This window comes from Marmota marmota, unplaced genomic scaffold (genome assembly GCF_001458135.2).
Source record: "Marmota marmota marmota unplaced genomic scaffold, marMar, whole genome shotgun sequence".
Taxonomy (NCBI): domain Eukaryota; kingdom Metazoa; phylum Chordata; class Mammalia; order Rodentia; family Sciuridae; genus Marmota; species Marmota marmota.
This window is the reverse complement of record NW_026000082.1, coordinates 31,634,079-31,650,190: the sequence shown is the minus strand read 5'-3', so window position 1 is coordinate 31,650,190 and position 16,112 is coordinate 31,634,079. Positions and strand designations below refer to the sequence as shown.

The following is a 16,112-nucleotide window of genomic DNA, read 5'->3' as shown; positions in this document are numbered from 1 at the left end:
GGTGGGAAGGCAAGATAAGGTTCATAAAGACTGAGAATACCTACCTTTACAGTACCATCATCACTGCCAGTGCAGACAAGCTGGGGTCCCCTCCTGGCTGGATAACAGGAATTCACAAAGGAAGTATGTCCCTTCAGCCTTTTAACCCTCTCTCCTGTTTCACTGTCCCACACCGCCACCGTTTTATCTGTAGATGCTGAGAAGAGCATACTAGAAGGTAAGAGGAAGAACACAAAAGAAATAAGTGGAAACCAACAAAAATAATCTGTCTTTCCCAATTGCCAAAATGAGACAGATTCTTCCAATTATGCTGTCATTTTTGGTATGCCTTACACTATTTATGGAACTCCTACTCATGTTCTACACTCAATGAAGTTTAAAAACGTTCCTTTTGGGCTGGGGTTGTGGCTCGGTAGTATAGTGCTCGCCTAGCATGCATGAGGCACTGGGTTTGATCCTCAGCACCACATAAAAATAAAGAGGGGCTGGGGTTATGGCTCAGCAGTAGAGTGCTTGCCTTGCATGTGTGAGGTCCTGGGTTTGATCCTCAGCACTACATAAAAATAAATAAATAAAAGTATTGTGTCCATCTACAACTAAAAAATAAAATAAAATAAAGATATTGTGTTCACCTAAAACTAAAAAAATAAACATTAAAAAAAAAATGTTTCAGGGCTGGGGTTGTGGCTCAGTGGTAGAGCATTCGTCTAGCATGTACGAGGTACTGGGTTCGATCCTCAGCACCACATAAATGTAAAATAAATATTTTGTGTCCACCTAAAACTAAAAAATAAATGTTAAAAAAAAAAAAGTTTCCTTTGGAGTCCCCATGACATATCACATGCCCATTACAGCAGATTTTCCTCCTTTGTGATAGCTAACATGTTACAGATAAGACATCCTTTCACTTGGAAATGTCTGGTCACTCCCTGCTGCAGTAGAGGTAAGACAGAATGCAGCAATTCTTCATCTGAGTAACTCCAATCCTTTCTCTAAAAACTAGTTTTTATTTTGTCTCTAAGGATTAATTCTAAGTTAAGCCTGATCTTAAAACACATTTTTACTTAAAATACACAATGCTATACACCAGTAGATGGGAGCATCCCAACAGGCTAAGAGATCAGAAATGTAAAATAAATCAACATTAACCAAAATGCCTACCAAACTTTTACAACCAAATTTCTATATTATCTACAGATATTCTAAAAGCATGCAGTTATGTTTATGCTAACAGAGATTAAGTGAACAATGTTAGGGGCAAAAAATCAGTACATAAGATCATACAAACTGGGCAGGGTGGCACAGGCCTGTAATCCCAGAATCTCAGGAAGCTGAGGCAATAGGATCATAAGTTCAAAGCCATCCTCACAGCAACTTAAGTGAGGCCCTTAGTGAGACCTGTCTCAGAATAAAAAATAAAAAACAGGCTGCAGATGTGGCTCAGTGGTTAAGCATCCCTGAGTTCAATCCTAGGTACCAAAAAAAGAAATTGTATATATCTCTAACAAATATATCAAAACTAAACTTGTGGGCTGGGGCTGCAGCTTAATGGCAGAGCACTTGCCTAGCATGTGTGAGGCACTGGGTTCAATCCTTAGCACCACATAAAAATAAGATAAAGACATTCTGTCCATCTACAACCATAAAAAAAATTATAAAAAACAAAACCAAAAAACTCTACTTGTATATGTGGTATGTGTTAACTGAACTTTGAATTTAGGGGTTCTTTACTACTGAGCTACATCCCCAGCACTTTTTATTTTGAGTCAAGGTATTGCTAAGATGTCCAGGCTGGCCTCAAAATTCTAATCCTCCTACCTCAGCTTCCCCAAGTAGCTGGGATTACAGATATGCACCAACACACCAAACAAAAAGAAATAGTTGGGATAGAAAAATGCTTTAGAAAAATATATAACGTTAATAGTGACTATTTTTGGATGGCAGGAACATGCACTTAAAAAAAAAAACAAAAAACCTATCTGGGACCGGGGGTATAGCTCAGTGGCAGAGCAATTGTCTAGCATGTATGAGGCACTGGGTTTGATTCTTAGTACCACATAAAAAAATAACTCAAATAAAACAAAGGCACATCATTTATCTACAATTATAAAAAATTAAAAGAAAAACCTATATGCTTTCTTTTTGGTTTCTTGAAATTGTATTTTGTTACTTTCATAATAAAAGTAGCTCATTTCTACAGATAAAATTACATTTTGCTTTGAGTCTTATAAAACAAAACAAATTTATCTGGACTACTGTTAGATGACAGTGACAATGTATTTATAATTGCATACATAGATAACAAACACCTAACTTCCTAACTTGTGGTGACAGTAATAAGGATAATAAAGTGGCTATCTAAAATGTAGCCATTTTTGATAAAAAGGTTTCTTAATAGAAGCTAGCTGAAGGTCAAAAGGTGAAAGGACTCTAAGAGGTATTAGTATGAGAAGCAGTTGTCATTCCATTATGCATAATACTCACCTGCCATCTGTATTATAATGCAGTTCCATCACTGCTCCACTGTGTCCTTTCAATGTAGCATAGTTATCACAGTCACCATAGACATTCCACAACACTGTTAAGGAGAGAGGTGTTTTGTGGGTATTAACATGCAAAACAAAGCACTCTACTGGCTGTGAAAGGTTACTCATAGCTTGCATGGTAGTGCACACCTGTAATCCCAGCTACTTAAGAGGTTAAGGTCAGCTTCAGTAATTTAGTGAGACCCTTTGTCAAAATAAAAAAGGGCCGGGGATGTAGCTCAGTGGTAGAGTGCTCCTGGGTTCAATCTCCTAGTACCTGCCCCTCCACAAAAAGTTGTGAATTAACCATCAGAATAGTTCTGAAATTATACTCTCTTAGAACACTGCTGGTTTGACAAAGTGAACCAATTTTCTTGACACTAAAATAAAAACGATGACATATTTTTATAACTAATAATATGAAAAAAGATAGTTCTTGAAAATTTTAATTTTCTTCCCTGTAATTTTAAAAAAGTTGACACCTACTTCTATATACATGTTCTGAGTCTGCGAAAATGATAAGACTTATAGAATCTACAACTTGAGGGTCACATAGCTATGACACTGTACTACATTCCTGATTCCACACTTAGTAAGTAACTACTACATGTCAAGTGTTAGAATAAATGAGAAGACATTGTTCTTTTCTTCAGGGAGAATGGTCTCGCAAGGATTGATGTTTTATGAGTCTTATTATGGATTACCTACCTAGGTAAGATGCATATCAACATTGATCATCATAGAAGTTCAACAAAGATCCCCAAGTCTTCCAGATGCTTAGCTACTGGTAAGAATAAGGATCACAGGACTAAAACACCAAAATCAAAATGGGCAGTGAAGGGCTGGGGTTATTGCTCAGTGGCAGAGTGCTTGCCTAGCATGTGTGGGGCACTGGGTTAAATCCTCAGTACCACATAAAAATAAACAAAAAATTTACAAAAGGAGCGGGTAGTAAAACATACATAATCCACTCTGAGGCAGAGTTAGAAGAAAAAGAAAAAAGGCAAAGGACTCATTTTACTTCATAATCATCTGATTATAAGACAATGAAGAATAAAGCCACAAGAAAAAAAAAAGTAAGATAATTCTGTTACGTTCTCTCTTGCTTTTTCAACCCTCCCCCACTCATCCTTTCTTTTTTTTTTTTTTTGAGAATTTTTTATTTTTTAATATTTATTTTTTAGTTCTCGGCGGACACAACATCTTTGTTTGTATGTGGTGCTGAGGATCGAACCCGGGCCGCACGCATGCCAGGCGAGCGCGCTACCGCTTGAGCCACATCCCCAGCCCATCATCCTTTCTTCTTCTTCTTTTTGGTATTGGGGATTAAACCTAGGGCTGCTTTAATACTGAGCTAGATCATCAGCCCTTTAAATGTTTTATTTTGAGAGTCTTGCTACATTGCTTAGGGTCTAAGTTGTAGAGACAGGCCTAGAACTTGCAGTCTCCCTAGTTGCTGGGATTATAGTCATGTGCCACTATGCTCAGCTGACTCCCTGCTTCAAAGTAATTTCTCCCCACTCCTGTTTTTGCAGTTCTAGGGATTCAACCCATGGCCTGTACATGCTAGGCAATGCTCTACTACTGAGCTATAGTCCTAGCCTGATTTTTCAACAATGGGTATTCCTGAGTAATAGCTAAGAATCTGATAGCAGTACCTAATGATGTACAGGTCAATTATCTGAATGAGTTACTATTTTAGGATCCCCTCCTTCCTTCATATATGCTAAGATTCAGGGTATGGATCAAGAAGAAGGTCTCATACCTTTAAGAAAGGAAAGTTCTCTCTTTCCTCATAACCATCATCAATCTGTTAATCCTATATTGTCTTGCCTAAATTAGTTTAAAATCTGCCTTTATGAGGAATATATTCTAAACCACAGCCAATTCACTTTTCCAATTAGTAGAATAGTTCCTTCTTTCTGTATTTATACCACATGGACTCCAAATTCTACACCCAAGTGATCACTCTTCATTTTTATGCCTGGATTTTAGCATGTTTGCCATGCAGTTTATGTTGCCAATTTAGACACATAACTTACGTGCTATCCAAAAAAAAAAAAAAAAAAAAAAATTTAAAATCACTATTTGGCAGAGAACAATTATTCCAGATTCAAAAACTATGCTTTGGGCTGGGGATACAGCTGAGTAGGTAGAATGCTTGCATTGCATGCATAAGGCCCTGAGTTCAATCCCCAGCACTGCAAAACAAAACAAAACAAAAAAAACAAACTATGCCTCACATATCAGTCGGTCAAATCCTGCAGATGCTAAGGTGGATCCATTTGGGTGAAACTTGCAGCAGTACACTTCTCCTTCATGTCCTGAGAGCAGCATGATTGGGGCTTGAAGGGAGGAACATCTTGGAGGTCCCTAAACAAAAGATAAGTATGAGGTAGCCACTGCTGTATGGCAAAGGAGGCTGCAAAATTGCAGGGTAAAGAGTGAAGGGAAAAGATCAGGAAAATGCTTAAAATGCTTTAGAGAAAGGCAGCTCTACTCAAGTAACTCATGCCTCTATTTTGATACCCACCTGATCATTCCAATAGAAATAAGGAATTTGATTACTCTGAATGAAATAGAAAGTCATTGGAAAGTTTTCAGCAGTCATATAATTTGATGTTTAGAAGGATGCCCCTGGCTGTTAGATTGATAATAAAGTGCCTACACAAGGATAAAAACAGAAATACAAGGCCCCTCTTGCAATAATGCCATATGAGATAATGACTTTAGAGCCTAGTGGTTGACTCAGGCCTGCAATCCCATCTCAGGAGACTGAAGTAGGAGGATCTCAAGTTCAAGACCAGCCCAGAAACTTAGCAAGGCTCTAACCAACAATTTTTTTAAAAAATGGGGCTGGGGATGTAGCCCAGCGGTAAAGCTCCTCTGGATTCAATCCCTAGTAACAACAACAAAATGTAACACCAGGAGTAGTAACAGTAATAGAGTTTAAAAAGAAAGTGGCAGTAATTCTATATATTATCCAGATCTATTGGGGTCTATGCCATCAGGATTTGCTGACAAGCTGATCGTATTAGCATGGTAACAGAAGTGTGATCATTTCTATTTTACAAGAAACACATTTAGGAGAACGGATCCCAATTCGAAATCTATTGCTTATTGGATAAGGGTTTGTTTTCCCACCTCCAAAATGGGAAAGTAACAGTTTCTAACTCTTATGCTGACACCAAGACTAATGTAAACTTCATATACAAAACATTTAGTACAAGGATCAATGAATTCATTCAGTTGCTGTTAATAACACAAGTGCAGAGAAGTAAACGGAAAAGCAACTTGCCCCAAACCCCAAAGAGAGCCAATATTATTTATTTCCCTTCCTCCTTCCCTCACTATTCATTCGTCCATTCTACAAATGTCTCTGAATGTTTATTTTTATGCCGGATCCCCGGGATATTTAGAATGCAGAAGCCCGGGCCCTGATTGTGAGCCCAAGGTTTTTAAACTAATTTCACTGCTGCCTCACAGGGCAGTCGAAAGATTTAAAACGTGCCGCAAACATAGAAACATGTACGGAACATCCACGTGATACTGGTCGCCTTTATTGTCTATCTATTTTAATTTCAGGTGCATTCTCCCCCCGCAGTGCGGGATCATCAGGTACCAGCGTTAGGAAGAGACCGGGATGAGCTGAGGGCCGAAGGCCGCCGGCCTCTTCACTTACCGCTTGCAGTAAAGCTCCCGGAGTCCCCTGTTGCTGCCCGGCTCCAGGGCCCGACCCCGCTGCTCCCAACAGTAACTCATGCCGCTGCCGCTTGACGGGAACCAGCGGCAACTCCGGGCCCTTGCGCTTCTGCTGTTCTATCATGGCGGTACCCGCTGTCCTCAGCGCCGCCACTGACCGCGCTGACAACTTCGGGCGGCCTGTGATTGGCTCCGGTTTAGTCCTTCCTCCAGAACTTCCGATTTGGAGAAGCCAATAGGCTTTCAGTATTTCCCTCTTGCACCGCCCTCTAGATACTCTCTTCTTATTGGTCATTTTTTCCCTGACGTCACGAGAGTGCAATTCCAGGATTGGTGAACGCGGCTGGCGTCCCTCCTAGGCGCGCTGGGTCTTGTGGGTGGGAACGCTCTGACTGGGTTTGGCGTTTCGGGCAATAAGGCGGCTGGGGAGATCTGAAGCTGACGCCAAGTGAGTTTGAGGGAGAGTCGGGGTGGGTGCTTCCTCGAATCTAGAGGCAACGCCAGTCTTGTGCGGCCTGAGCCTGCCCTTCTCAGCTGAAGGCTCTGATTGCAAGGGGGCGGGAGGCCCCCGAGTTCTGAGTTCTGATAGCCCCTTTGCGGGCAGGAGCAGAGCTTTGGGGTCTCTAGCGGCAGGACTGAGACCCAGCTGCTGGTGGTCGTTGATGGCTGCTGCCTTCGACAGGCGCCTGCTATGTCCAGCCCTGTGCCTGGCGTTCCGGGAAGACAGGCCACTCTCCCAGCCTACGTGGGGTGCCCCTTTGGCTGAGGAGGCCGACTTGTTTTTACCACTGATTTTGCAGTCATTTATGAGAGCCTCCTGTACTCTCCTGAGAGAGACAGCGATGAAGGACATGTCCAGCTCCTTCTCCAGAGCACAGCTTTACTGAGCGAGATTCAGACCCCGGAGCCAAGTCTTCTCAGTCGCCCTACTGCTATTTCTTGTGCAGAGCGTTAGGGGATACATTATGAACGAAACATGGCTCCTATCCTCAGGTGGTTAGAGTGTGTTGGGAAAAACAAATGTTAAACAGTGAGCTCACTAATAAATGGAAGTGCTGCTGATGCTTTTCACGCCTGAAGTAAGCAGGAAGGCATTTCTGAGGAAAAGATGCCTGAGCTGATATCTGATGGAAGAATTCTAATTATACGGGAAGAGGGGAGGGCAGAGCGTTCCATACAGAACAGCATGGACACAGGTCTCATATCAGTTTAGGAATATTAAAACAAAGAGCCAGTGTGGCTGGTATAAAGAAACCAAAGGGGAGTATGATACAAGATGAAGCTGGAGGTGGTAGAGATTAGGCCTTGCAGGGATTTGTAGCTTTTACTTCTAAAGGGAGAGAGAGTTTTCCCTCTCCTGGGGAGTGGGGCTTAATGGTGTGAACAGGTTGGAGGGAAGGGAGCCCTAGAGGATACAGATAGATCTCTTAGAGTATGTAGTGATCCTGGTCAGAAAGGTCAACAGGACTGAGATGGAGCTGCAGAAAATTAGATTCTAGAGGTATATAGGGGGTGAGTGGATGAGAATGATTTGGTGATGGACTGGATTCATAGAGTGAAGAGACAAAGATAGCTTCTAGGTTTCTGACATATGCAGTTGAATATATTATGGTAGTGTTCACTGAGATAGGGAACACCAGAAGATGACTAGAGATCAGTTTTGTTTGTTTTTGGTACTGGGGATTGAATCCAGTGGCGCTCTTCCTCTAAGTTGCTGAGCTGCACCCCTGTAAGTTTCTGAGGCTGACCTTGAACTTGGTGCCCTTCTGCCTTTGCCTCCCAGGTTGCTGTGATTATAGAAATGTGCCTCTGTGCCTGGCCAACACTAGGTTTTTTGTCTGTTGTGGTTTTTTGTGGGGAGGTAATTGATGACATCGAGGAGGTGGTTTGAAATAAATCTTTGGTTCTCAGTATAGAGATTTGTATTGGAAATATAAATTTGAGAGTAATTTGCATATATGTGATAATTGAGCCATGGGTGTGGATAAAATCAACAAAGAACCTTGAATTTTTCCAACATGGCAAAGAACAAATGAGTGAACCTACAGAAGAAGTGGAAAAGGAGAAGATAGAGAGGAAGACCCTAAGAATGTCTCAGGAGTAAATGAATGATCTGTGATAGAAACTCCTAGACAGTATTTTTTATAGATATAATTGTAAGCAGGAGGAGAGAATCTTGTAGCTGAAGAGGATGAGGTTATCAAGGATCTAATTGAGAGAGTAGTGGAGAAGTTGAATAAACAAGAGAGAAATTGGGTCACTAGTAGTATAAGATTTCTGAGAATGGTAATGGGTGGGACCCAATGAATAGACAGAGGGATTAGTTTGAGAAAGATGAATAGTTTCTTCATTTAGTACAAGGGAAGAAGGAAATGAAGACTATAGATACAGGTTGTATGTTTGATATTCATAAAGTGAGTTCCCTGTCTCATGGCTTTTATTTTCTCTGTAAAGAAGGAAGTGGGATCATGTACTTAGAGAAGATCAGAGATTTATGAGTATTGCAGATATGGAAGTCATTGTAGAACACAGGATAATGAGCTTATGTAGTATTGCTGGGCAGAGTTAAGGGCCCATTTGAGGTTGGAAATCAAAATTTTCCAGCACATCAGACTGTTTAGTGCATGCATGGAGAAAACCTATCTTCATATGGCAAGGACTGTGGATTTGGCTTTTTCAATACATATTCTAGCCTCTAGTGCCATCACTTATTGAAAGAGATGGAAAGCTAAAAACTATTTCCTAGACTCCTTTGTACTTAAGATGGGAATTTAATTTGGAACTGAGTTAAATGCAGAGACAAAGGGTATAAGGCACGCAGTTTTGCTGACAAAGATGGCAGTGGCAGTGAGTTTCTCCTGTTACCAGTTTTCTGGTTTGGTAACTTTCTGTGGTGACAGCCATAACCTTATTCTTCTCCTTTTTTTTTTTTTTTTTTGTTTGTTTGTTTGTTCTTTTTACATATACATGACAGCAGAGTGTATTTTGACATATTATACATACATGGAGTATAACTTTCCATTCTTTTTTAAAATTTTTTTTAGTTTTAGATGGATATAATACCTTTATTTTATTGATTTTTTTTAAATGTGGTAATAAGGATCAAACCCATTGCCTCACATGTGTAAGGTAAGCACTCAATCACTGAGCTACAATCCCAGACCTAACTTCATTGTGGAACCATAACCTTTTTGGTGGGGGTGGAGGGTGGGGGTTTGGGGGTTTGAACTCAGAGGCACTCAACCACTGAGCCACATCCCCAGTCCTATTTTGTATTTTATTTAGAGACAGGGTCTCACTGAGTTGAGTTGCTTAGCACCTCGCATTTGCTCAGGCTGGCTTTGAACTCGTGATCCTCCTGTTTCAGCCTCCAGAGCTGCTGGGATTACAGGGGTATGCACCTGGCCATCACTTTCTTAATCATGGCAAAAGTCTTGTTATTTTGTGGGTTAGGAATTGTTTAGGGACATTTTGCCAAAGCCCTGTTACTATAGTGTTTCCAATAATTTTGGTAATACCTGCGGTAAATTCCTCTCTGCTTTAGAGCTATAGTGGATAGTGTGTCTGCAACTATACTGGGGATATTGCCAGATAGGTAAGCTATAGAAACAGAGTTAAAGGGTTCAGGGTATTGTTGAAGTAATTGCGCTGTAGAATCTAAGGTAGATTGAGAGAAAAGTAAATAAAAAAGAAAGGACTGATAGGTTAGAAGAAAATAGAGGTAAATAAATTAGGGTTCTAATGGGATTGAAGAAGAGTATTCTCTGTTAGTGGACTTCCATTTGTCCTAAAAGGCCTACACAGTTGCCATCTCTGAAATTTCCCTCCTTCCCCATCTTCCTCACTATGACTTTAGTACTTACTTCACTGAATTATAATTTGTTGTCATTCCTGTCAGAGTAAGAACTGTTTGAGGACAGGGACTGTGTTTAAAAGGTGACTTAGTGTATGTGGCCCTTGGAATGGCCCAAAATTTGTCTCTTTCTAGCCATGTGATATGGAAAAGTTACTTCAATCCTATAAACACTTAGATATTTTGTAGAGTTGTTTCAGAGGTTTAAATAGGTTTATAAAGCACAGAACATTATATATAAACACCCTTAAATGTATTGAATTGATGAATTAATTAACAATAGGGCAAAATTAAATACTTTTATTTTTATTTTATTTATTTTTTTTGCAGTGCTGGGAATCAAACCAAGAGCCTTTTCCGTGCCAGGCAAGCTGTCTACCACTGAGCTATATCCCCAGCCCCAGTATTTTTAATTTTAGTTAAAATTAAAATTTTAAATGTGGTAATAAGGATCAAACATTTGATTTTACAATTCAGTGTGCCTCACTTACATGGTGCTAGGCACTGGAGATTTGGGGAAAAAGGATATGATGATATGCAGGACAAGAGCATGCTTGCAAGAATTTGAAAATCTAGAAGGGAGGAAAGCTGTTCATTAATATGATTTGACTCCCATCTCTATCATTCATAGTTTTTTTTCAATCTTGAGCAGTTACTTAGCTTCTTTTATGTCTGTGTGTGTGTGACTGGTGATTGAACCCTGAATGCCTTATCTCTAAGCTATGTCTCTATCCTCCCCCTCCTTTTTTTTTTTTTTTTTTTGTTTGTTTGTTTGTTCTTTTTAAATATAAATGAAAGCAGAGTGTATTTTGACATATTATACATACATGGAGTATAACTTTCCATTCTTTTTTAAAATTTTTTTTAGTTTTAGATGGATATAATACCTTTATTTTATTGATTTTTTTTAAATGTGGTAATAAGGATCAAACCCATTGCCTCACATGTGTAAGGTAAGCACTCAATCACTGAGCTACAATCCCAGACCTAACTTCATTGTGGAACCATAACCTTTTTGGTGGGGGTGGAGGGTGGGGGTTTGGGGGTTTGAACTCAGAGGCACTCAACCACTGAGCCACATCCCCAGTCCTATTTTGTATTTTATTTAGAGACAGGGTCTCACTGAGTTGAGTTGCTTAGCACCTCGCATTTGCTCAGGCTGGCTTTGAACTCGTGATCCTCCTGTTTCAGCCTCCAGAGCTGCTGGGATTACAGGGGTATGCACCTGGCCATCACTTTCTTAATCATGGCAAAAGTCTTGTTATTTTGTGGGTTAGGAATTGTTTAGGGACATTTTGCCAAAGCCCTGTTACTATAGTGTTTCCAATAATTTTGGTAATACCTGCGGTAAATTCCTCTCTGCTTTAGAGCTATAGTGGATAGTGTGTCTGCAACTATACTGNTTTTTTTTTTTTTTTTTTTTTTTTAAGAGACAAGGTCTCCCTGAGTTGCTAGTTTCTGAGACTAGCTTTGAACTCGTGATACTCCTCCCTCAGCCTCCCCAGCTGCTGGGATTACAAGTGTGCGCCCCAGCGCCTAGCCCTTTTTAAATTTTGTTTTGAGACAAGGTCTTGCTGAATTGTCCAAACTGGCCTCAAACCTGTGATCAGCCTCCTAAATTGCTGGGATTATAAGTGTATGCCACTATGCTTCGCTTATGTTTTCATTTTTTAAAAAATATTTTATTTAAAATATCTAATATTTTAATATTTAAAACTAAAAGTTGTAGTTGGACACACACCTTTATTTTATTTATTTTATTTTTTATGTAGTGCTGAGGATCGAACCCAGACCCTCACACGTGCTAGGTAAGGGCTCTACTGCTGAGCCACAACCCTAGTCCTTATGTCTTTATTTTTAAAGTGGTAATGATAATTGCTTAGAGGTGGTCAGAAAGAGAATTAAATTAATTAAGATAAGTATAGCTCTTAGATTAATACATGGCAAATATGAAGCACTCATATATTAGCTATAATTATTAGAGAACTTTGAAGGGGCCTTAGGAATAATTGACTGAAAGAGTAGTGTATGGTAGTAGAGTAAGTACTAGTCCTGGGGTCTAATGCCAGTGTTGCTAACTATGAGAAGCCTTTGTCAAATCAATTCACTTCTCTTGGCCTGTTTCAGTTAAATAAAAGTAGTCAGCTTAATTATCTTCATCGTTCCTTTCAGCTCTTACATTTTATGAGCCTACTTTTTGTTTTATCCTAGCTTTTTACTCTTCTTCCTGTTTTCTACATCTGACCATCAACAGGTGTACAACTGGAGTTTGAATAGTCATTCTAGAAATTTGGTGGGAAGGAGGAAGGTTTAGCCATCAGTTCAGCATTTGAAAGTCTCCCTTTTGCTTACCTATCTAACATTGTATGGCACCTGGTCCTTCTTCTATATCCTTTAGGGACCAAAATGCATTCCTCCTTCTTTATCTACTTGTAGGTGGCATACAGTAAGGCCTGATTCTCTTACTCAAAATAACTTTGTGTACCTGTAGTATATCAGGCACTGAAAACATGAAATAAGAAATAGTTGTTGATTTTTTGCTTGAATGAATGGATTCAGACCTTACTCACTCTAGACTCTTTCATGAACAATTTCTTTCTGATTACTCCTCGCTGATTTATCTCATGAAGGACCTTGGTAGTGTTAGAGCTGTACTCTACAAAGTTTGGCTGTGGACTCTAAATTCTAGAGGCAGTTTAGTATGGTGGATAAGAATGCAAGCTCTAGAGTCATTATTCTTCATATGTGGTGCCAAGGATTGAACCCAGGGCCTTGCACATGCTAGGCAAGCACTCTACCACTGAGCCACAATCCACCCCATATATCCAGTATTTTTAATAAGTGGACTCTCCTCTCAATTCGAAAAATGCATGCCAGTTTCCTTCATAACGAATTGTTTAGGTTTCTTAGTCTTCTGTTCTACAGGAGTAACAAAAAGGAGGGTTTTAAATACTACCTTTCTGTACTCTTCTCATAGCAGAAATTTGTAAGGAACAACTTAAGTTCATTTATGTTATTTACTTTCTATAACTTTATGTGGAGAAGAACAAATGATAGACTTAATATGTTTGAGCTCATTTTAGATGTCCCAATTGCTGGTGCTTCTTTTACCAGTCAGCTTAGGGTTTTTCTGCTCAGTCTGGATAGAAATTACAAAAAAGGCAAAGTATAGCTCTTTTAGTGTTAGCAGCTCTAAACTCTGGGTGCCAGTGGCTCTCAGCTCATGGTATTAGCAACCATCCCAGCTACTTTCAGTAACTCTCCTAGCAGCTCTCAGCAGCTGGAACTAGTAGCTCCCAGCACCTCTTCAGCAGCTTTCAGCAGCTGTCTGGCCGCCAGCCATTCGTAGTGCTCGCTGTCCTTTCCAGTTTTTTTAATTGATTTTACTTTTTTTAAATACACGACAACAGAATGCATTATAATTCTTATTACATATATATAGCACAATTTTCATATCTTTATATATAAAGTGTGTTCACGCCAATTCATGTTTTTATACATGTACTTTGTTGTTTTTTTTGTGTGTGCATTACAATTCTTGTTACACATGTATACCACAAATTTTCATATCTCTGTTTGTATATAAAGTAGGTTGACACCCAATTCATGTCTTCATACATGTACTTTGGATAATGATGTCCATCACATTCCACCTTTCCAGTTTTTAATGCATCCAACCCAGCCTGCTCAATCTGAGATAGAAACCATGAATGGGCAAAATAAAACCACCTCAAAGAGGCTTTATTTGGATTGTGCTGCAGAATAAAGGAGAGCAGTGCACAGGATGGAGGTTCCCAGGTGGACCCCATGCTGTTTGTATGCTAAATGGGGTATCATGTGCACAATCTTCTGTCTGCTAATTGCACAATTCTGCTCTGATGCCAATCTGGGGAAGATTGCTGGACTGGCCTATCCTGGATGTCATGAGTCACCTCCTCAAGGACTGGAGTGGGTACATCTGAAATGACTGTAGGGTAGGCAGAGATATTTGGAATGACTATGGCCAAAGTGAAGTCTTCTGGGGCAGTTACTGTATATCTTGTACAGCTGCTCCTGAAACTAATGTCTCCTTGGCAAATGTGATAGAAGTGGTTACTGCAGCAGCTGCAGAAGTGGCAGGTGACTGAGTGGGGACTGTGGAGCAGCTTTCACTGCAGAAGTAGTGGAATTGATTCAGTCTAATTGATGCTTACATAGAAGCAGTGGCATGGGCTCAGTTTGCCATGATAATTGCAGAAGCAGCAAGATGCTGATTTAGATCCTACCTTCCCTGACCCAATTGTAGTGCCTGGGATTGGTGCCTGTCATTCCAGATGGCAAGGCACAAACTTGATCCCCCTCTGTGCCTCCCTCTTCTCACTGCCCTGGCATGACTGCCTATATGTGTCCCAAGTAGTCCTGGTGGTGGATGCAATTGAGCAGTGCACCTGAGGGCAAGGCACAACAACCAGTTGCCCATTTCAACTGGTCCTGTCTCAAAATAAAAATTAAAATGGGCTGGGAATGTAGCTCATTGGTAGAGCATCCCTGGGTCCAATCCTCAGTACCATCCAAAATAAAATAAAAACTTGTTTTTAGGACCATATTAATTATAATATTTATTTCAATGCAATTCATAAATATTAAATTTGGTGTATCCAACAATGGGATTATTATGTAGGCATTAGAAAAATGTGTGTGTGTGTGTGTGTGTGTGTGTGTGTGTGTGTGTGTGTGTGTGAATGAATTGCTATAATCATAATAGACAAGGATCTGGGGATGTAGCTCAACAGTAAAGCACTTGCCTAGCAGTTGTGAAGTCCTGGCTTCAGTCCCTAACACCGCAAAATAAAAGTTACAAATATATTATGTAAGAAAATGGCTGTTAGAGCCAGGCACAGTGGCATATGCCTGTAATCCTAGTGGCTTGGGAGGTCTGAGGCAGGAGGATCATGAGTTCAAAGCCAGCTTTAGCAATGGCAAGGCACTAAGTAACTCAGTGAGACCCTGTCTCTAAATAAAATACAAAATAGGGCTGGGGATGTGGCTCAGTGGTTGAGTGCCCCTGAGTTCAATCCCTGATACTAAAAAAAAAAAGGAAATGGCTATTAGTGATTAATGATTTAATAAAATAACCCACTTCTTAGCCAGGCACATTTGAACACACCTGTAATCCCAGCAGCTGGGGAGGCTGAGGAGAGGATTGCAAATTTCAAGCCAGCCTCAGCAACTTAGCGAGATCCTGTTGCAAAATAAAAAATAAATAAAGAAAAAGGTCTGGAGATGTAGCTCCGTGATTAAACACCTCTGGGTTCAATCCCTGGCACCACCACCACCACCACCAGCACAACTTGTATACGTTTTTTTTTTTTTTTAGTTGTAGAAAGACAATATCTTTACTTTATTTGTTTTTATATGGTGCTGAGGATTGAACTGGTACACATGCAAGGCAAATACTCTACCAACTGAGCTACGACCCCAGTCCCACACTTATACAAGTTTAGGCTAACCTCAGCAACTTAGTGAGACCTTATCTCAAAAAACAGAAAAGGACTGGGATTGTAGTTCAGTGGCAGAGTGCCTCTGTTTTCAATCTCCAGTACCACAAAAATAAATAAATAAAATTAAAGTACTGCTTCTGCATATAAAAAAGCCTGAAAGAATATAAACCAAATTGAGTTATGAATGGTATTTTCTTCATTATTCAGGTATTACCTTTGTCTGAACTTTCAAAATGAATAAATGTGTTTTAATTTAATCAAGGAAAAAAAATAAGCACTCTCTCTCTTCCTTTCTTTTTTTTTTTTTAAAGAGACACATTTATTTAGGAAAGCAGATGCACATTCATGGGAGAATGAGGACTATTTTCAGAGGGAGAGATAGCCAGTTCTTCTCGTTTTGAATTCACTTATTGATACACACACACACACACACACATATATGTATGTATGTATAAAATGAAGACAATAATAAAAATAGAAACTACCTATATTTTGAGAAAGTTTTGAGGATTAAATAACATCACATGTTCACTGTTTAACACAGTGTCTAGA

The 16,112-nt window shown here is 39.8% G+C and overlaps 2 protein-coding genes across 2 annotated transcripts in view; one reads left to right on the top strand and one right to left on the bottom strand.

Moving 5' to 3' along the window:
• Window positions 1-6,422, bottom strand: part of Snrnp40 (small nuclear ribonucleoprotein U5 subunit 40) — a 30,556-nt gene extending 24,134 nt beyond the window's left edge. The window contains exons 1-4 of the mRNA XM_015485360.2: window positions 6,208-6,422; window positions 4,769-4,898; window positions 2,485-2,578; window positions 45-210 (exon numbers count right to left, since the gene is read on the bottom strand). Coding sequence (XP_015340846.1) covers window positions 45-210; window positions 2,485-2,578; window positions 4,769-4,898; window positions 6,208-6,351 — 534 coding nt within the window. The 5' untranslated portion in view covers window positions 6,352-6,422. The remainder of the gene's footprint in view (window positions 1-44; window positions 211-2,484; window positions 2,579-4,768; window positions 4,899-6,207) is intronic.
• A 121-nt stretch (window positions 6,423-6,543) lies between these two features.
• Zcchc17 (zinc finger CCHC-type containing 17) overlaps window positions 6,544-16,112 on the top strand; it is a 50,370-nt gene continuing 40,801 nt past the window's right edge. The window contains exon 1 of the mRNA XM_015485359.2: window positions 6,544-6,675. The gene's annotated coding sequence lies outside the window, so the exon portion shown is untranslated. The remainder of the gene's footprint in view (window positions 6,676-16,112) is intronic.